Source organism: Vipera berus (assembly GCF_964194415.1).
Source record: "Vipera berus genome assembly, chromosome: 1".
In the NCBI taxonomy this organism is placed as follows: domain Eukaryota; kingdom Metazoa; phylum Chordata; class Lepidosauria; order Squamata; family Viperidae; genus Vipera; species Vipera berus.
Window position 1 is genome coordinate 271,722,317 of NC_138202.1, and position 23,116 is coordinate 271,745,432.

General features: G+C 38.4%; 1 protein-coding gene across 6 annotated transcripts in view; it reads left to right on the top strand.

The window, feature by feature from the left end:
- Positions 1-23,116, top strand: part of UTRN (utrophin) — a gene marked incomplete at its 3' end in the record, with an annotated part of 377,026 nt that overhangs the window by 261,090 nt on the left and 92,820 nt on the right. For all 6 annotated transcript variants that reach the window (XM_081313934.1, XM_081313935.1, XM_081313936.1 and 3 more), the window contains 2 exons: positions 2,408-2,580; positions 9,060-9,216. In XM_081313934.1, the coding sequence (XP_081170060.1) occupies positions 2,408-2,580; positions 9,060-9,216 (330 nt within the window). The remainder of the gene's footprint in view (positions 1-2,407; positions 2,581-9,059; positions 9,217-23,116) is intronic.

The window sequence follows — 23,116 nt, forward strand, 5'->3', positions numbered from 1 at the left end:
CTCATATTTCATTTATTTTGTTTTCCTCATTGAGGATAATGATGCATTTCATAATATCCCAAATGAATAGGAACAGTCACTGAATTTTTAAATGCCTACTAGGTGTATAATAATAGTAATAATAATTTTTTGATGCAGTGCTGCTCTCTGGGGCTCCTTTGTAAAAGCTCATGTGGGAAAGGCAGAGATGCTGAGTAGAAATAGGGAAGAATCATGTCTTTAGGGAAGTCAAAACTGTCAGATTGGTTTCTCTCAAGACAAAAGACTGTAATACTATAAGGATTTCTCTAGTAAACTTTGCTGAATAATCCCTTGGAGATATACAGGAACTGTATGGTTTTTCTCCATATTTGTATGTTTCTCTTTAAACTTCATTTCCTAAATATTGAAAGACTTCCCCAATAATAAAGATGGCATATTTCTTACAGTGTTGTTTGTTTCTTCTAAGAAAAATGAAAGCTTTCTCTTTCCCTACTCCTTGGAGTCATAGAACTAGATTTATCCAACTTCTTTGATAGGGTGTAGTTTCAGGAGCAATTCTGTTCTTTGGAGCAGGGATGATATGTTCTTCCAGAGGTTCCTGATCTAAAACTACCAGCATTCTTTATCACTGATTATGCTAGCATAGATTTTTAGGAACCATAGTTAAACACTATTTTGAAAGTCAGAAGTTCCTCATTCTAGAGATGAGAACTTCATATTCTTTCAAAGCTGTAAGAACAGCTCTCAAATGTCTGCAGGACTTGAATTGTATTTTTTTAATATTAAGGACAGAATTATTAAATATTCAGAGATTGATTTTATTCAGTATTATACCTGAAATTAAATTAGAATTATCCTGACCTGTTTTTGAAAATGCAATACCTTGGATGACATTGGAAGAGTACCGGTAAATACATTTCTGATCTTGAATCTTCATAGACATGACTACTCTAGTTAGAATGCTAGACTAGAACTGGAGAAAGTTTAAATTTATCCTTTGCCAGAAGCTGGCTGAGTGACTTTGGCTAGTCAATCACTTCATTCCAATCCTTATAGTGTTGTTATTGTGATGATATGAATAATGCAAAACTCTATGTGAGCTGCCTGAACATTTCAGGATATAATTTGTAAATGAATAAACGTTCCATGATCTAACAATAAAGCTTCAAAGAATTGTTATGTTTGTTTGCATCACAGTTTTATACAAGTATGAGCAAGTATAGTACTGTAAACCAAAACAGAAAAAAATATTAAATTGTGCTACTTAATTTTGAATACTATACTGGATCAGGGTTATAACTTGAAAGCTATAACTTCCTGCCTAGATTTCTGGAACGCATGTAAAGGCCATGTCTTCATTTAAGTCAACTCAAATCATGAGATCATGTTCAAGCTTTCAAGCTCATATGTGTGTGTGTGTGTATGTATGTATGTGTGTGTGTATATATATATATATATATATATATATATATATATATATATATATATATATATATATATATATATATATTTGTTTTCGTAGATTCTCGCGGGTGTCTGTATGTGTAGATCTAGAGTCTCGGGTTTCTTCCCGCGTTCCTGGAAAGAAAGGAACAGCCAGACCACGCATTGCTCCTGGAAGCAGCAGGAGGAACACTCCGGCCTGATGATGACGGATGTGATTTCGTCGAAACGTCGCCACAACTTTCTGAAGATGAAAGGAACGCGGAAAGAAACCCGAGACTCTAGATCTACATACATATATATATATATATATATATATATATATATATATATATGTACTGAATTATCTCTGAAGGTGGCAGTTTTGTATTTTTAGACCCCGGATTTATTCTTTCAACCATTTCCAGTTGTTTACTCCAAATAAAAGAAGAATGTCAGCAGTGTATTTTTTCCTCATTATATGTTAAATGCAGATCTGAAGTCCACATCTCTGGTTTTGGTTTAAACAAGTTATTTGTTTTGTAAGTAGGAGCAGGGGAGGAGTTCATCTTTTTTTAAAGAGACTGGAAGATTCTAGAAGAAGATTCTAGAAGCTCACTGTGCTTTGTGGAGGATTACAACCACCTAGGATTTGTCTTTACTGATTTTCCTAGTATGAAAGTTGTGGTTCTTGACACTTTTGTAATCCTTGATATAAATAATAATAATGATAGTGGCATTTTGGCATATATGTTATTTTTAGTACAGGAAAACTTCAGAAGAAAGCCCTAGCTATCCACTGTTAGCAATCAGCATAACTTATTTTCTGCAGCATATCACAATGGAAAAATGCATTCTTTAAAATCGTTCCAGTGTAGTAATTTTGATATATTCATTTTTATTTAGACAGTAAGAATTTCGAATGGTTCATTTTCTTATTCTGAGCACAGGACTAATATAAATTTTGTCTCTGGATTTATTAGCTGGCCTTTTTTCCCCTTAGGACATCCAGGCTGAAATTGATGCTCACAATGATATCTTCAAGAGCATTGATGGAAACAGGCAGAAGATGGTAAAAGCTTTGGGGAATTCTGAGGAGGCTGCATTGTTACAACATCGTATTGATGACATGAACCAACGTTGGAACGATCTGAAAGCAAAATCAGCCAATATCAGGTAAGATCAGACCTGCACAATTCATACAGGCAAAAGGACCACCTTGATACACTTAACAATAATTGCAGGCCAGAACTGCTGACATGCCAATCATCTGTTTGGAAGCTAGTGGTGTGTTGGCAATGCTGAAGCTGGCAGTCTTACTGACTTCTGGAGGTGTTGGAGTCATTTGACAGTTTGTCATTTGGGTTGGAAGTGACTGTAAAAAACTAGACAGCAGTGTATCCTTCCAGGTTGCAGGGCCATTTGTTGGCTCTGGATTCGTTAAGCTTTCAAAAACAAAAAAACAAAAAACAAAAACAAAAAACCAACCCCACAACCTGGCGAGCTGCACAAGTCTCCATGGTGGCCGTGTATGGCCTCTGGTTGTTATGTTATACAGGTCTGGGGAACATTTAATAAAATATATGCTACTTTTAAAATTCCAATGTTTTATGTATCTGCAGAAAAATGCAGGATGTTACAGCAATTACATGCTTAAAATCAAACTGTTTTTGAAATTATTTGTGGATCATATTTTAATAGACTTTCCCCCAAAGTGATGTCCCTCAGGTCCAGGCCTTTAATTAGTGTGGCCTTTAATTCCAGGGCCATTAGGAACATCAAGCTGAGAACAGTTGTTTTGCATGTTCTCTTAGGGCAGGGGTCAGCAACCTGAAACAGCAAAAGAGCCACTCGGAACCGGTTCCGTCACACACACAAAAATGTAGGAGCTGCAAAATGTGTGCGCGCATGCGTGTACACATACACATGCGCAAAACAATGCAAAATGTGCACCAGCCCTGCCCCCGTCCACCTCTAATATGGACGGCTCTGCCGTCCTGACTTTTCCTCCCTCAGAAAAAACTGCTCTCCCCCCACCCTGTGCTCTCTCTCTCTCTGGGACTTTTTTCTTTCTGCCTTTTGTGAAGCTTCGGGATCAGCTCCTGCCCTGGATCGCTTGCACTGCACTGATCCTCGGCAGCCCCGATGCCCACACCGCATCCTGAGCTGCGCGCACCTATTGTTGCCCAGTGCCGCCAGCTTGCCAGGGGAGGGGGGGACTCGCAGGCCAAGACGACCGTGGAGGGCTGTGCGAAGACGAGGAAGGAAACGTTCATTCAGAAGATCCCGCCCGGCCCCACCTTGGAGCCATCGGGCCCTTCCCCGACCGAAAGAAGCCTTGCGAGCGTCTCCTGCAACGCGGCTCCCCCGAGCCGGGAGGCACCTGTGCAGCAGCGGCGGTGGGTCTCCCTGGCAACGGGCACTGGGTCGCAGCGCTGCCTTCAGCCCGGGTGCCGCCGGAGCCACCCGAGCACCCTGCCCCTCCCCCTGGGACCTCCAAACTTCCACCGCCCCATTTGGAGAGGCCTCCAAACCTCCGCTGCCCCAAAAGAAACGCGGATGAAGGCAGCAGGTCTCCAAACCTCCTCTGCCTCGTTTGCAGGGCTGCCGGCTTTGTCCATGTTTGAGGAAGCCGGCAGATCTCCTGGCATCCCTGCAAACGGGGCGGAGGAGGTTTGGAGAGCTCCGCGCGCAGCTCTCCAAACCGCCGCTGCCCGTTTGGAGATCTACCGGCTTCCTCAAACATGGACGAAGCTGGCATCCCTGCAAACAGGGCGAAGGAGGTTTGGAGAGCTGCGTGCGCAGGTCTCCAAACCGCCGCCACCCCGTTTGGAGAGCTGCTGCCTTCGTTTGCGTTTCTTTCGGCCCCGAAAGGCACCAGCTCTCCAAACCTCCGCCACCCCATTCTCTCAATAGGACTTTTTTCCAGAACGGCAGAGGAGGACTGGGAGCTGCATGAGACGGCTTAAAGAGCCGCATGCGGCTCCGGAGCTGCGGGTTGCCGACCCGTGTCTTAGGGCAATCTATAGAAAAGAGAAGAAACATTTAGTTTCATTAACATAGGCAATCATGTGATCCAGAAACATAATTTTAAAATCCTGCTCTAAAGGAAGTATTAATAGCAGTTGAGTTGGATGAATCTCAGATACATAGATCCACAGATGAGAAGGCCTTCTTTTCTTGACTAGCAACTTAATTCTATCAGCAGGTGAATGAGGCCTCCTCTGAGTAAAATCTTGATAAATGAATAATATTATACAAGTAAAAGGGGTCCATTAAAAACCTGCATAGAATAGTTGTAACCCCAGAATATTAAATTTTTCTTTTGCATGGCACTGCATATGGCTTTCATGGCAAATAGCCACCATGGATCCCAGAAGAGCATACTGCTGCTGTTATCTGCCTAATTATTAAGTCAGACAAGCTTTCTTTAAAAAGAGTTACTATACATTAGTGAAATGACCTGCACTGTCTAATGATAAGAGAAAATCTTAGAGGAGCTCATTCATTGTGCTTGCAGCCTGCCAGCAATAGAATGGATGGTGCCCTTTTGTTCATTTATTTATTGGTAGCTTATCTGTAGCCCAAAAGACAAAACCTGGGCTAAGTGATGCCTTGTGGGACTCAGATCTCTAGGTGATTCTGGTCATCAGAGTAAATCATGCGGGAAGCTTCATGGCTGGGATGTGAGTTTGTGTTGCATTTTTTGGCTGTGTGAGATTAGATCCTTAACATTGATATTCTTGCATGCAATAAGAGAACCAATTTGGTATAGTGATTAAGGCACCAAGCTAGAAAGTGGGAGTCTGTTAGTTCTAGTCCCAATTTAGGCATGAAGCCAGCCATTCTCTCTTGGCCTCAGGAAGGAGACAATGGCAAACCACTTCTGAAATCATGCCAAGAAATCTGCAGGGACTAGCACTAGCCATTCAATCATCAGGAATCAAAACTGACTTGAAGGCAGAAAAAAAGTAATAAAATAGGAAGCAAAGATCAGGTTTTTTCTATCTCTTTAATCAGTAGTATGAATTATCCAAAACTTGCATTCATATTGAGTATGTGACCATGTCTTCTGAATATGTGGACCTTTTAAATGAAGAACTTCCTGATTTAGGGATTATATTATGTACACAGATGATGAAGCAGAAAACATACATTCAAGAACCCATTTTAGCCTCACCCTAAATAGAGACAGATCAATGAAACCGACTTGAGTCTTGTGACGTAGTAATTTCAGTTATCAGTACTAGAAAGTAAGAATAATCTCTGCCTGCTGCTCCTCTGAGAAATGTGCCATTATAAGATTATCTATTTTCATAGCATCACAGTAAACTCAATTCTCATAACATCAAAATAAATCCAAATTTAAAACTTGTTGCATGGAGAATGGGGCAGAGCAAGTTAAAAAAATACGGCTGGCGATCAGCATACCTTTCAAGATTAGGATTTAATCTTAATTTTAATAGCATTAAAAATTGTAAGCAGTTTGACCAAGAGGACCAGTTGGTATTTATGAATGAATGATTGGATTATAAAGATTAGTTGCAGATTATGATGCATCTGACAGTTCGCTAGAGGCAGGAATACAAGTTGCACCAGGAAGCAGGAGTCTGAATTTGAGATATCGCCTTACAATCTTGTATGACAGCATGTATCTCTAAATCATTCAGGCCCAATAGATAACATTAGCAAGCATGGCAAATAAATGTTTTTTTTAAATTTCATTTTATTATCAGAAACATTTTCAGTTCATCAGATGTTAAATATCAACAGTGCATACTCTTATAAAAATTCTCTTTCAAATTTTAATTCAATATAAATTTCAGTCCTTTACTCCATATATGCTTCCATTGCCCATGTATTTCTTGGAGATTAATCATCATTTGGAAGAATGAATGGTTCTTGCTGCCTTATAGTCATTTACTTCAGGCACTAATTTCAGTGTCAGAATATGCAGATGAGGTAATGAAGGTAATTCTCATGAATGGTGCATTACAATCATATTTAAATGGTTTTATGGTTGAATTTGTGTTTGTCTGATGTTTGCATCACAATTTTCAGCTGTTTAGCTTCTTTGTTGCAGAGATGAATATAAAAAATAATTGTACGATATAGATCAGGGGTGTCAAACTGCCGCCCTGTGGGCTAGACATGTCACGCGCCCACCCCATTGCCAGCAATGGCAAAACAGTCCTGATACATTGCGTGATGTAACGTGACATCACGAGTTTAACAAGTCTGATATAGATACTCCATATAGTAATAACAGCAGATAAGAAGTTTGAATTGCACTTTTTAGGCAGAACCTCAATTTCAGTCAAATCAGAAAGGTTTCTATTAATTCATCGATGGAGAGACCACATTGAACTAGTGAACACTTGACAAAGAAGAAACAATGCAGTACTAGGCACAGGTATGCCGCAAGCGCACCAAATAGTTGAAGAAGAAAAAGGGCATCGGAATATCTGAAATATCTGGGAAGTACTGGAGAGACTAAACTGGAAAGACCAAGTAAAGAATAGGAAAGAGACATGATGAGGCAAAATATTACACGGGCAGCACATCAGATAATAGCAGGCAAAGCAGATAACATCAGGACCTGGCTAGGGTTAACAGCAGGAGATCTGAAGAAAGAGGGGGTTAATTCTGAAGAAGAAAGAGGGTTAATTCTGGCTGCACAAGACCAAGTCTTAAGAACAAACAAAGCCATAAACTTCCTTTTGTTTTAACTATTCTTTGGCTGTACAACTTGTGTTTTAGGTCACTGTCTTGGTGCATGACCCACTTTCTTTTGAGCTGTATGCCATCTAAATCTTTGAGCCACGACTTTCTATAAATATATCAATGGCATATTATCCTCTGACATACTTTTAATCAAGATGTCTTTTGAAGCGTGGTAACAAAAGAGAAAACTATGTAAATTAATTTGATGTATATAAATAACATGTCTACATAGGTGCCTCAATAAATGAGTGTGATTAATTAGCCAATAGGGAGCCTTGGCAAGACTTACTTTTACTACAAGAATTGGTAAGAGGCTAAGCAGATAACAACATAATTAGCAATAAAATTAAGAGATATTGACATCAATTTCTGGGGCATTCAGAAAGATCCTAGTAAGCATTCAGAAATGCTCTAGATCAGGGGTGTCAAACTCAATTTCATTGAGGGCCGCATCAGCATTGCAGTTGCCCTCAGGGGGCCGGGTGGGTATGGCCAGGGTGGGCGTGGCCTACTGGGTGGGCGTGGCTAGAGTGTGTATGGCCTACTGGGTGGGCATGGCCAGCTCTACATCGTTCACATCAAGGGTGCCTATGGGGGCCTGGGCAGGAGTGGGACAGATATGAGGGTCTCTGGCAGAAGGAGGGTCTCTGGGCCAGGGCCAAGACAGTGGGGGCCGTTCCCTCACTGTTTCCAGGATGGCTTTGCAGGCCACATGAAACCACTTTGCGGGCCGGATCCGGCCCCCGGGCCTTGTGTTTGACATGTCTGCTCTAGATCAAAATTGGAAAAAAGTATGTTAATGTTTAGATGGATACTCCCTGCTTAATGGATTATTATGATTTGTTTTACCTTTATATTGGTTTGCATGGGGATTTGTTGTTGTTGTTTGCTTCAAGCTGTCTTTATGGATATTAAATGTATTGTTAAAATGCTTGGAATTTCATATTGAAAACTGAAAACTTTATCAGAAAACTAAAGGGAGAACTTTTAACTGTGCCCTGGAGCCTAGGTGACAAATAGGCGTTAAAATTGTAATGCTCTCAACATTAATCAGGATCATTGAACAGATGTTTTGAAAGAGAGGGATGGGATACTTTCACCATCATTCTAGGGGGGAAAATAGCTATAGAAGATTGTAACAATTTCCTCTTAATTGTTAAGGTGCTCTCTGTTTGCCATAAATAAACAAGAGACTAAATAAAAGAGATCTGACATCAAGTGTAGTTATACTAACAGCATGTCATATTAACTGAAATACTGCACAGTGCTCTAGTGATTTACTGATTCAGCAAAATACAAAATATAATCAGTATCAACAGTGTTCAGCTGGATAACGTTTACCTCCCCCCCTCCCCCAATGCTTATGCCTTTCTGGAAATGTGGCTATCAAGTAACAGCTTAAATGGAAGTTAAAATAATTGCCTTAAACTGGAGAGTGTGGGAAGTGTGAGATCCATTTATATGGTGGCCAGAGCTTGGATTTGAAGGAAGTGCAAAAGTAAGACGAGCTTTTTGTGCTTTTATTTATTTTTTTAAACACATTTAGAAATCCACTAAATAAGATTTTTAAAATGCATCTTAGTACCACGGTGTTATTCATTAATTTTTTTTTACTGAATTCGTTCATTTATAAATAATTTTCAAATATACTGAAGGCATCGTTTGTTTTGTCATTTGCTTTAAATCAGGGGTCGTCAAACTTGGGCCACTTTAAGACTTGTGGACTTCAACTCCCAGAGATCCCCAGCCAAGCTGGCTAGGGAATTCTGGGAGTTGAAGTCCACAAGTCTTAACGTGGCCAAGTTTGAGGACCCCTGATTTAACAAAGAAAATTACACTTTATTCACCATGCAGAATTTGACCGCTAAAATCTAGTTATGTCTTAATGCAGCACACAAAACTCCTGAAAAATGTGTTGAATCTTATTGTAGGGCTCATTTGGAGGCAAGTGCGGAGAAATGGAGTAAATTAGTGACGTCACTGGAAGAACTTATCAAATGGCTAAATTTGAAAGATGATGAATTAAAGAAGCAGATGCCTGTGGGTGGAGATGTTCCAACTTTACAGCAGCAACACGACCACTGTAAAGTAAGTTGCTTAATTTCACATTGTTATTTCATCATGAGCATGCTTCAGTAAATCCTTGCACCATTTAAACAAGATGTAAAACATACAGGATTGCCCTCCATTTGAAATGTTCAAATATCTGCCTGCAAACCGTTGAGTCCCGTACGCAACTAGCAATACAGAAGAAAGAAAAATGACAGTTTTGTTTTGGAAGGTACTGTTCTATTCTGTGAATATAGCCATGTTGCTGAAGAATTCAGTAACTGCTGATCTTAGATATAGCTATATGAATATATCTTTAGACATCATTAAACCTAAAAGGCCACGGGTACATTGCCAACTGGGTCCATAAGCCAGATACAAAAAGTTAAGTAATGAAGAAATGAAAAATAATCATAGCTTTCCGTTGATAGACAATTATGTTCAGAGTCGCCAGTATTTTTTTTAAAGCAGAATTCAGTACATGTTAGATACCATATTTTAATGCTTCGTTTCAAGAAAGCAAATGTTTCTGGGTTCATGGGGTGTTATTTTTTACATAGATCCAGAGTCATTCAACTTCTGTGTGTTTGAAAGGAAAACGCGAATTGAGCTTTAGAGAGAATTAGAGAATGTAATATGTTTAACATTAAATTTAAAGAATTTAAAGAAACAACAAAAATGCAGCACTCAACTTTTGTAACATCCAGTATTGGTACTTTAGAATATGTGCTGTCAATGTGAACATAAGAATATTTCTACTTCAATTTGGGGGATTCCTGGACACGCAATAGAGGGGGTATCTATGGGTGTGAAGATGGATATGATTTCTTATAAGCAACTACTTAGATTGGTAGGGAGTGATTGGCAACTAAGGTCGGTAGCTGAGTTAAAGCAAGAAAATATCGTACAGTCTTGGTTTCAGTATACTCAATTGCAAGCTAGGTGGAAGTTAGATCAGAAGGTTGGTTTGACACTGATGGATGAAAACTTGGTAAAACAGATTAAAGATCAAACTCGAGCGCATATAAAGAGAATTTATAATGCTTTAATAGAATTGGACTCGGAAACGGAATTGGTAAAAGACTGCATGGTAAAGTGGGCTCAAAATATTCAAGAACTGATTTCATTGGATGTGTGGGAGGTAATTTGGGTTAGAAATGTAAAATTTCCTCAAGCCCAAAATTTAAGAGAAAATTTTTATAAAATGTTTTATAGATGGCATTTGGATCCTAAAAAGCTGTCTTGTATGTATTCCAATTTACAGCCCAAATGTTGGAGATGCGGTAGCTTGGATGCTACTTATTTTCATATTTGGTGGACTTGTAGAAATATAAAAGCTTTTTGTATTAAAATTTGGTGGAACATTCAAAAGATTTTTAAGAGAAAGATAAAATTTACTCCACAATTATTTTTATTGGGTGTCATTACAGATTGTGATACTAAAGAAATTGATGTTGAATTTGATAACAGCTGCGAGGTTATTGGTAGGGCAATATTGGAAGAAGGACTGTTTGCCTACTATAGAGGAGTGGACACTTAAAGTGTCAAATTTAGCAGAAATGGCTAAGATTTCTGCTTACTTGAAGGATCATTCACAAGAAAGATACATTTCGGTTTGGAGAAGATGGATAGATTATATTCAGAAAAAATATGGGACTAAAAAGTTCCATTTAGCTTATGAGTAAATTTTAGATTGTTATAATTTAAATAATTTTTTTTCCTTATTTTTTTTTTATAAGTTGGATATTTTTAGAGTGTTTGTAATCATGTTATAGGCAGGTTAAAGTGTATTATGTATTTGCTTATTTATATAGTCGCTCAATGTTAATTAGACTATGATTACTATATATTTGTAACCCTGTAATCAGCTTTGGGAAGTGGGGGAGGGGGAGGGGGGTTTGGGGGGGGGTTGGGATGGGATAACATTGTAACTTTTATAAAACTTTTCAATTAAAAAAAGAATATTTCTACTTGTACTGAAACTGAAAATTGTGAGGCGGGATAAAACCTGATGGATCCTTTTTAATCATGACTCCTTTTGAATTCCTTCAACGAGGCATTTGATTCTTTTGTCATTTAAATATCAGGCACATGTTTAACTACTCATTTAAACTCTTCAGAATAATACTATTCACTTAAGCATTGGATAAACTGTTTCTGTATTCCTAGGTTTTAAGGCAGGGATCTTCAAACTTGGCCCTTTTATGACTTGTGGACTTCAACTCCCAGAATTCTCAGCCAGGCACGTTGGCTGAGGAATTCTGGGAGTTGAAGTCCACAAGTGATAAAAGGACCAAGTTTGAAGACCCCTGTTTTAAGGTGATTTCCTCCCTCTCTCCCTCTCTTCCAGCTCTCCATCTACATCAGGGGTCTTCAAACTTGGCCTTTTTATGACTTGTGGACTTCAACTCCCAGAATTCCTCAGCCAGGCACGCTGGTTGCTCTGCATACATGACTCTAGACAGCTTACATTAAACTAGATAAACTACCAGATGCAAAAATAAAAATACATAGCAGCTGAGCATCATAACATTGGTTTGAACCTACAATCTACTCTCCTACTTGCACTAGTTTCTATGCTGACCTCAAGCCTGTATAATTGAGAACCAAGTAAGCATTTAGGACTTGAGCCCATTTTTGTGGTTCTATTTCCCTTCCAATCATGTTTTCTCCAAATGAGCAAAATGTATTATGGGAACTGGCCCCAAACAGTAGAAATAAATAAATAAATATAGTACTTATAAAATATATTTATAAACATATGGTTGATGATGATGATGACGACGACATGAAAGCATTTTCTGTTGTCTCTGTCTAATACTAATAGCCTGGGATAGATCTCACTGAATTGAGATCATTCCAAAGTTGGTGTGGATTCTACCTCCTATGAGGACTCTTGAGTGATATTACTAAATAGACTTCTTAATTATAATTTAGAATAGAATAGAGCTGAAGGGACCTTGGAGGTCTTCTAGTCCAGCCCCCTGCTCAAGCAGGAGAATCTATACCATCTCAGACAAGTGACTGTCCAGTCTCTTCTTAAAAATCTCCAGTGATGGAGCGCCCACGATTTCTGAAGGCAAGCTGTTGCACTGGTTAATTGTCCTCACTGTTTGGAACTTTCTCCTTAATTCCAGGTTGCTTTTCTCTTTGATCGGTTTCCAACCATTGTTTCTTGTCCTGCCCTCTGGTGCTTTGGAGAATAATTTGACCTCCTCTTCTTTGTGGCGGCCCCTCAAGTACTGGAATACTGCTATTGTGTCACCCCTGTTTCTTCTTTTCTTTAATTTAATTTAATTTAATAATTTGATTTCTATACCGCCCTTCTCCCGAAGGACTCAGGGCGGTGAACAGGGCAATACACAATAAAAATCAGATACAAAAATTAAAAACCAGATTGCTTTAGATTGCCAAACCCAAGTCCTGTAGCCGTTCTTCGTTTGTTTTAGTGTCCAGGCCTTTGATCATCTTAGTTGCTCTTCATTTGCCTTTGCCTTTGCCTTTGCACATAAGTTCAAAACTAATAACAACACTTTATCATTATTAGTTTAACAGTTCCACTTTGATAATTACTGTTGCTCTGAGCTTTGCAAGAAAACAAATTCCACTATTTTGACACAGTTGTTCATAGAAAAGTACTGGATCTAATTTGGTGCTGCAAAAAAAGCTCCTCTGCCTCTAGTCCCCCCCCCCATTTTTTATTGTCCTGTTACTTCCTTTCTTCATAGGCCTAAAGGGCTACTAATTTAAAGTGAAGGAAGTTTGATCACAGTGTAGAGGAAGAAATCTGTTTTTTTTAAAAAACAACACTATTCTTTTTAATTAAGTGAGATGAAGAACATAGGGAATCTAATAAGAGATCTGCTTTCCCCCCTCTTTAATAAGCTCTCTTTTTGAAAAAAAGCTTTGTATAAATGATTGCCTGGAACCGAATTTTATTATCTTAAATAAGGTACTTTAAATAATTTCTCCAATATTAATCTTATTTTTCTTTCAGAATAGCTGTGGGTCAGCTTTACCTAAGAAAAAGACAAATTGATAATCATATAATGTTATTTATTTTATAAATTTACAGCCAGAGACTAAATTAATCAGTATAATAGCAAGAGTTATGCACATCTTAGAGCCTACATGGAAAATTAGTTATATAATTGCTGTCTTTTTTTTGTTCACAATGCCGTACTTTTATTAATTATCCTTTTCTTTTCTATGTAATTACCCTTTTGTGTGTTTTGTTCCTTTTATCATCACACCAACATTTAATACTTAGAGGCAGTGGTAGGATTCAAATAATTTAACAACCGGTTCTCTGCCTCGCCTTCCCTCTGCCTTGGTCGGGGTGGACTGCTTGGGGATCGGCTGGGGTGGGGGCAAGAGGTGCCAGCGTGTGGGGGGCACAGGAGCTCCTGGTTGTGAAATTGCTGGAGATGCCAGCTGGGGGGGAGGAAGATATGGTTGGGGGGGCTGCAGGAGTCTCGGGTGCAGGACAGTGGGGTTGGCAGATCCCGGTTGGGGGAAGGTGAGGGGGTCCGGCTAGGGGGTTGGGAGGGCCAGGATGCCTCCACAGATGAAAGCCCCCCCCCATCTGTTGTGAGTCCTCACCTGCCAGCAGATCTGGCAGCCGAGTCAGATGAATTGAATGAGGGGGAAGGGTTACCTGGGGTCACATTGGAGTCTGTGGAAGGCTCTGAGGAGTACAAAGACTCAGAGCTAGATGTGACACCTGGCCCATCTACTCAAGCTCAGGCAGAGAGACAGCTGGGTTGGGGGCCTGAACTGAGCGAAATCGAAGAGCAGCTGGGGCCTGTTCCAGATGCACGGATGTGCAGGGAGGAAAGGCATGCAGGACAGCAGAGGACGGTGGGGCGGCTCTCCAGGAAAAGTAAAAGACTAAGAAGCCACATCCTGGCTGGACTATAAAGAGGAGAGGTGTGGGAGGGGCTGGTTGCCAAAGGCAACCGTTCATGCTAGGGCTTCATGCTTATGTTGTTGGATTTTTTGCCTCAGGATTCTTGGATATTTAATCAGGTTTGTCGGCTTTCTGAGTGTTTGAGTGACTTAAACCTTGAGCATTACAGCTGACAACTCAGAGACTGAATCTTGTTCAACAGCTAAAGGACTAGTTGGAGCTTTGTTCCATAAAAGCTGTGTAAAAAAAAATCCTCACTCTATAATTCAGTAAGAGTTTTCCTACCTTACCTTCCTTGCCAAGTCCTACTTTGTTCAGTGCAAAGGGGTTTTTCCTCGTGAGTAAGTGGTTGAGCAGTATTTGTATAGGCTGGGACAGAACACCGCCAGCTGAGCCGTTCATCCATACCGCGGTCACATAGGATTGCATAGATGGGACACAGGGCAGGGGGCTAGCAGGGGGAGATCAGAGTTGCTGCCATCTTTCTTCTGCAGCACAGCCCCAATACACGGGGCTGGGCAGGTGACTCCAGACCCCTGGCCACCCCTCTGCGTCCTCCTACTTCCCTGTGTGGCTGGCCGGTCAAGGGGCTTGGAGCAGCAGGAGCAGCTGCCACCGCCACTGCCCCCCCATCAGAGCTGACGAGTGGATGGGGTCTGGGCCGGGCAAGGGCTACCTTCTGGCCATGCCAGGCCCTTCTCCGCCTGCGCCAATGGTGCTCCGTGGCCGGTTCGCCATGATGCAGGACAGCGCCTCTTATGTTTTCATTTGTGGGACTGTACATGGCAGTAGAGGAAGTGACGGAGGACCACATCAGAGCTGGAAAGAAGGTGTTGCAGGGGTCCAATAGGGGGCAGAAAGGGGGGTGTTTCTGCCACGTATCAACCAGTTCGTGGAACTCAAAAGAAATTAGCTACCAGTTCTACTGAACTGGCGTGAACCGGCTGAATCCCACCATTGCTTAGAGGACAGCTCTTTCTTGGCTTATCCTGAAAGCACTATGTTTATTTTGCCATATGTAACCATTATGAAAATGTTTGTGTTGCAAAGATCATTAAATACAGCTTGTTGAACCATTAGCAAAGCAAAAAATGTTATCTGTAATTAAAAAAACCCCACTTTCTGCAACGAGAAAGTGGAAGGGTAGGATGGTGGAATGAAGCAAAAAGAAACAAAAGGAAAAAAGGGCCTAATTGAGATACGTGCAGAGTACTTAATGTTTCCTTTGTCCCTGAAACACCATGTACTATATTTGTGAACTGTTGGCTTATGAATTTGTATCATTTTAGCTTCTTGACAATTATTTATTGGACATGTTATTCTGTGGTTATATCTGCCATTCATTCCTAATGCTTAATAACTAGCTTATGTAATCCTTTGCCTATCTCTTCTTTATTCAAATTTCCATTCTTACATTTTTAATGTGTTGTTCTCATTTCAAAGTAAGTTGTGGCACGTTTTTGTTTAAAGTTATTAAATTTAATAGCTCTGTCTCCTTTCCCCCCAGTACCTTACTTCAGAGAAGTAAATAAATAAGCAGCATACAATCTAGATTCAAATTCCCTTGCTTCATTTAATTTAGATGTTGCTAAAATGTGCTTGAACTCTGAAAAAGTAATATATTTGTTTTTTATGAATTTGCCTGGATTTTGTATTATTAACAGTTATATTTGATGTAGAGAACTTTATACAAGAGCTATGTAGACATGAAGACTGAAGAGGGATAGTGTCAAACAAACAGAAAATAGCCACTAACAAATATACATATAAATATTTTTACCTCCTAGTGTTTAATTATATTTCCATCTTTTAGGTTTTATTGTAACTGCCATGCTCCCAAGCTAGTGAACACACACACACACACACACACACACACACACACACACACACACACACACACACACAAAACATTTTTCTGTTCTCCGTTATCACAACTGTTTTGAGCAAAAGATGCATAAATTCCTACAAGGAAATTTAGAGGGATTGAATACCAATTAAATAGCAAACAAATTGAAATTTCCTTAAATGCTGTCATTTCTGAGCAATCTTACTGCAAATATTTGAGCTTCTTGAGGTGACTGCAAAGAATTTATTTATTGACGCATAAAATTAACATGGCAGTATAAATGGAAGCTGGAAGCAATTTGCTGCATGTTTAAGACTCTGAACTTTGAAAAAAGGACAGAAGCTCCCACAAGCATAACTAATGCAGAATTCAACAAGGAATGTAAAAGGCACAAACGAGGTGACTAGGCAGGACTAAGGATATTGCAATCAATTTAGACCTATGATGAGAATGACCTGGCTTTTTCCTGGTGCCCAAATTCTGATTGTATCACTTTGGGGATGCTATGATGGTTGTAAGTGCAAGGACTGGATCATAAGGCATTATTTTCAGTGCCATTCAGAAGGTCACTAAATGGTTGTAGGTTGAGAATTACCTGTATCCTGAAAAAGCAAACTTTGTTGCTCTCTGGAAATAATCACAAGCAGTACATTATGTTTTTTGTTAATATTGTAAAATGTGGATAGGCTGAGATTATCATTAAATTTAAAAGATATTGTGCTTTTATGCTGTACACAGATGATCCTATGAAAGAGGTCCATAGTACTTTTGGCATTTCCCTGATTCCTTCTTGTATAATAGGAAAACTTACTGAATTATAGAGTGAGGATTTTTTTTCCTTAAAAAAGAACTGGTTTTCATTGCCATTTCTGATTATTAGTGCAGAGAGTATTTGGATGTGTCATATCCTATATACCAGGGGTTAGCAACCTGAAACAGTGAAAGAGCCACTTGGAACCGGTTCCCTCACAAAAGGAAAAACTGGGAGCCGCAAAAAAAATGTGTGCGCATGCGCGTAGATGCGCACATGCACAGAACAGGGTTTGAAGAGTGGAGCCAAGGCGAGATATGCACCTACCCTGCATATTTGAATTGATTGGTTGAACTTTTTTAGTCCCACTTTTTTTTGGGGGGGGACTACACATAGCAGAGGACTGGGAGCCGCAGGAGACGGCTGAAAGAGCCGCATGCGGCTCCGGAGCCACGGGTTGCAGACCTGTGCTATATACTGATGATTGGAATGATAGGTACATTGCTCTGTAAGAAAGCATAACCATTAAGAGATACACATACATGCCAGGAGTCCTGTGAGTTAAATCTTTAGACCAGACAAGTCAAACTCGTGACGTCATGTGATGTCGCACAATGTATCTGGACAGTTTTCCCATTGCCGGCAATGGGGTGGCCGTGGCTTCTGGATGATGTGTCCATCCCGCAGGCCAAGAGTTTGACACCCCTGCTTTAGACCATGAAAATTTTATGATTTTCAGAAAACACACTGAACTTGAAAGACAGAATATAACTAGTAAATAATGAAATGTTTTCCACTTAAAAGCTCATCTTTGGAGGCTCCTGCAGCTTGGGCCAAATCCAAGTATTTTTAGGAAGTTAATGTAGGTCTTCACTGTAGGTAGTGTTGCCTTTGGAGCAATAAGATAAATCATATTGATTATGCAATTCTATACATAATGAAGAAAAGAAAACCAAAATGCCTATTTCATGATTCTGCTTCTTTCTGCTGGAGCACTCTACCAGATCTTCAAAGATTTCTTTTAAAGCCCTTGTTTAGGGTTTGTGTGATCCCAAAAGAGGGGAAGAAATTTTTGTGTGGATAAACTGAATTTTGCTACTTGGAAATGATATGTTTTAAGCTATTTATCTGCAGTTCCACTATTTTGTATAACATAACCTTAATCTTTATAAGAAGCAAAGAACCGGTGCAGCTCTATAAACCTGCATTCTTTAAATACTGAAAATATTAACCAGCTGTTTCTGTGGACTCAACTTAACTTTACTAAGGCCAATGAAGGTTGACGAGGTTCTACTGAAACTTTTGAAAATTCATTAGATACTCTCAGATGTATTTATATTTAATCAATAGCCAATACGGACTAGAAACCTGCTTTTAAATGAAAACAAAACTCTGAAATTCTGTGCTCAGGACTGCATTTTATGTTCGATTTGCACAGCAGTGAAATTCATAGTGGATAAAGCAATAGAAATTCCTGCAAGTATTCTCAGATGCCAGATTGGTAAATTTCTTGCTCTAGCTCAGCCAGAATGTGTCTGGCCCTGAGCATTAAATTTTTATTCCCAGAATGCAGGAAATAATGTTGGAAATGAAATACTGTGGCAAAGGAGGCACAACTTACAAAATTAGAACTCTGGAGGATCATATCGAGAAAATCATAAGAGAACCTTGACACCACAGTTATTATTTTTCTTTGCATATTTTGCTTGCCTGACTCCTTTCTAAAATGAATTATTGTATGTAAATATTATCTCCAGAGGTTGATAAAGAGGCCAAGCATGCAAACTTTGCTAGGGATGGAAGGGATGTGACTTAAACAGATCCCCTCCACCCCCACCCCCACAACCCTTTTAAATATCTCATCCAAAATATTTACTTAGAAGCTAAGAAGATTCTATGAGGCAGGCTGCTAGGGAGTAAGATAATTTCTTTGCTGGCAGAATCCTTGACTTGAGCATTGCCATTAGTGGAAGAAAACATTTTATTAGGATGCGAGCCTGTCAGTTAATTCTTAAAAAGTTGGGGATGATTAGCAGAACAGGGGGGCTGAGAGAAACAGGAGGAAAGTGAAAGTTGGACTCTAAAAGAGAATGAAAAGACCGGGATTATTTTGAAGTGCAGAATAAAACTGTGAAATTGTCAGGCCAGAGAGAATCCTTAGGTGTTACAAAAGCTTAAGAGAAGTAAAAAAAAAAACACCAAAATTGAGGTACAAGCAGGGATGTAATGGGATAAAAGTAATGAACGTGTTAGGATTCAAAATTTGAAGATAGAGAAAAGAATGAAAACAAAAACTGTGTAACAGGCATGGAAAAAAAAAGATGGAGTACAATTTTGGATATTTTAAAAGTAGAAAATATACAGATGATGGACAAAGAACAGGAGCAATTTACAGAGTCACATGATGTTGATTGGTGTACAGAAAAGGTTGGGGAGAAGAACTATAGTGGAACTGCTTTTGATGAACACAATTTTCACTGAAATCCACTATAAACCAAATATCATTTCATACGTCTCCTTCCTCTTAGATTTGTGTACATACTAATTAATGATTCATGAATTGTATATGCTATCGACAGCATTGCCTCAGTATTCAGATACATGGATCTTCTCCATCATAATATGTCTACAACTTGACCTGTCAGGTCTTCTAATGGCGACCTCTTTCAATCTGTTGACCCCCATGTCATTCTCCAGATTTGCTGGCATAGCTCAGTTAGAACCTTTACTATTTATTGTTCAGTTGCTTGTCACATTTTTGTAGATATTCCTTTAATTCCTCTGGCCTTTTGACTTGGTAATGATTGGAGTGCTGACCTAACATTATGTTCTAGTATAGAAGATATTGTAAATAGGGACCATCTTATAATGTATGTTGGATTTAAACATCTCTACTGAATTTCATTGTATGCTCCTTCCATCTTTGACTGTCACAAAATCAGTTAGTGTCTGCCTATTAGCATATTAGTATTACCAATTTGACGTCAGAACCTCCTTCTGAATTTGGAGATATTTCCTTTTTTCCCCATGTTTATGTTCATTCTCAGTGTCTTTATTGATGCTGTTGTAATATTGCTTCATGTCGCTTCGAAGAGTGTTCTGAAATTCTTTGTGAAGTTCCGTTCTGAGAAGTTTGTCATTCTTTGCTTTGGCTCCTCTTCTCTTCTTGACAATTTCCCCAGCTTGTTCTGACATCTAGTTTCCTATCTTACGTTTTTTCATCTTTGGCAGTCTCTTTTCATGTTCATCCGTAACAACTTCTTTGATTTTATTACATAGTTCCAGTTTCAGGACCTCAAAACAATCCCTGATGTTCAATTTGAAAAGTGAGTATAAGCTCAAGATCATGTACTGGAAGTTTGTTGGGTTTGTTGTTCCACTTTAACTTAGAATTCTTTTACTTCCTGGAACGAATAATATAGTCAATTTGATTTCTGTGTACTCCATCTAGTGATGTACATATGTGTTACTTTGGCTGTTTGAATACTGTGTTAGCAATGAAGAAATCACAGGAATGGCTGAACTGATAAGTCATTATCATGCTTCATTTCTATGTCCTGGGCCATATAGTCCAATTACATGCATTTTCTTACCAGTTCCAACTCTGATATTCTACTCTCTATCCTCAGTGTATGTACACTGAGAGCTTATGCACCGGAGACAAATTCCTTGTGTGTCCAATCACACTTAGCCAATAAATAATTGTAATTCTATTTCTAAAATTTAAAAGTTTCATTACTCTTCTAATCCTGCTTCTTTAAAGTCCAACTTTGGCTTCCATAGAGTGTCACAGGGAATATCATCTCTTGCACAGTTCTGATCTTTGTAAGTACAGTATAGACATCTAGGATCTATTACGTTGCTGATTATATAAAGTGATCTTTTTTGCTATAGACAAAACTGGACAGGACGAAAACAAAATCTGTGCTCTAAAACTTTTTTTAAAATAAGTAAGTAAGTAAGTAAGTTCTTATGGGTGTCCAAAATTTTGGGACTGGAAGACAATCTAGAATTTTGAGTGTGTGTGTTAGTGAGCATCCTTATAGATTAGAAGTACTATGAAAAAGAGACAGTCACCATTATAATTTGCTCCTGCCACCTCTGTTATCTACGCAAAATGGTCTCCAGCTTTTCTAGAAAGCTAGCACAGCTGCAAGCAAATACTGGACTATAATAACCCACCTCTTCTTTTCAAAGAAAACATATGAATTACTGAGCTCTTCAAGTCCTTCCTTAATATGTTGCAGAACAACAACCAAATTATAAAATGACGGCTAGCAACCAAGGCTGAGTCCTTTTTTTCTTCATCATTTTTGTCACGCGAGCTCCTGATGTGATAGCTTCTGTTTTGGAAATTTAATCACTGTGTTGAGTAACTGAATAAAAAGGCATAGCAAAGTAATTTAGAACAAAGATTTCAGCCCAGTGATTATTACTTCTTCTGGTAAAGACTGTGTAAAATCTAATTGTATATAAGAGCGAGGTACATGATTAAAACTAATAGAAACATGATTTAACTATTCATTTCTATTAGGTTGTTTTTGCTTAAAATTTACAGTGAAACTAAATTATTACAAGGATTTATGAGCAATGTAATTTCAGTCAAGTTATCTTTTAATAATTCAAGTTGTTTCCATCACATTCAGATTTAAGGTATTCTGTGTGATATGTAAATTACTAGGAAAGACTGAACAGGAAAGGAAAGACTGAACAGTTATTTCCATATTCTTTTGGTTTCAAATATATTTTCCTTGAATGTATAATTTTTTTCATTACTTAAGTAATTCTTTTGTAGATTATAATTTTCTGAAACATGTTTGACGAGAAGAATGGATTAGGCACATTTTGCTGCTTTTTTGTGTAACCTTCCTAGTTCTATACTATTCCTTCAAAAATAAGGAAGAGAAGGATTATCTTTCCTATATTTATTCAGATTCTGATACATTTATTAGTTTACAGGAAAAGAAGTTTTGTCTTTTTTTTTAGGATTGAGTGTACGCCAATTGATGGTGAGTTGGGAGATGCACATTAAAAATAAAAGTAAACAAAAGTATTTCTTTAGTATGAACTATTATTAAGAGTTCACAAACTTTTAAGCACTTTTATGTACACCAGGCTTAAGGTTAACATTGTGAATTCATATCCTTTTTTGAATCAGGAATTTTTTTAACGTTTTCATGAACTTTGCATTGAATATATTAGCATTCTAACAATAATTGAATAAGGGTTTACTGAGTTGAAAATTATGCATTCATATGCTGTGGATTAAACATTAACATATTCTCCTGCCGTAGAAAGAAGAGTTGCAACATGTTTAAAGAAATATATTAGGATAATTATATGAGCATTATGATAAACTAAATCCCATTATTTTCAGTTAGGTTTACCTACGGATTTGAAACCAATTTGATCAGTTGTGCATATTTTAGTGGATTGATTGATGAAGTAATTATTTTGAATAGCCTGCATGTTTATGATTTAGAAATTCTGAGGGCAATCGATATTATTTGAATAGAAGTCAATCACATAATGGAACTTTTTATTCTTTCCTAAAATTGTCTCCCTGAGTCCTCATCAAACTTGCTATGGAAATTTCCTGAATTTCTAAAAAATGGCTTTTGTTGGCACCCATAGAGTTACAGGACAGGAAGAAGAATCAATTCCTGAGTTCTGTGAATAAAGAAATTCTGCCAGTGGAGGTAGAATCTTGAATTTTAGCCTTAGCCTGAATTCAGTGAAATCAATCTGGCTTAAATTTATCCCATTAACCAATAGAGTGGGTTACTTTAAGTCTATTCTACACACACACACACACACACACACACACACACACACCAATTTGAAACAATAATAAGCATTTTTATTTTTAAAAAAAATAACCAGCGATCAATGTTTTTTTTATTTAAAAAGTTTTACAATACATTTTGACTTTAATCCCCCCCTCCCCCACCCCCACCCAACCCTCCCTATCCCTTCCCCCCATTCCCTCCTCCCCCCCCCGACTTCCCAGAGCTAAATACAGGGTATAAAATCAAAAAACAAACATAAGCACCCCTATGTTATCAGCAATAAACTATTAGTTCTATCTCCCTCTAGCTCATATAAAATGAATACAAACAATATTAATATTACAAATAAAGTAAAAAAGAAAAAGAGAAAAACAGAAAAGAGCTTTACTCAAAATAGATTTTCTTAATCCCAGTCCTTATTCATATTAATTTCAAAGAAAAAAAAATAAACAAATTCTCAGTTACGCGCCAAAAGCGCCTATCTATTAACCTTAATAATCTCCAACCAAACTAAACCATAATCAAAAATAATTCTTGCATGTATCACACCAAATGTCTCGCAGTTCCAAGTCATCCTTGAGTTCAAATAAAAAGAGTAAAAAAAAAAAGGGTTAAGCAGTCTGTAAGACAACTTGTTGTTAATT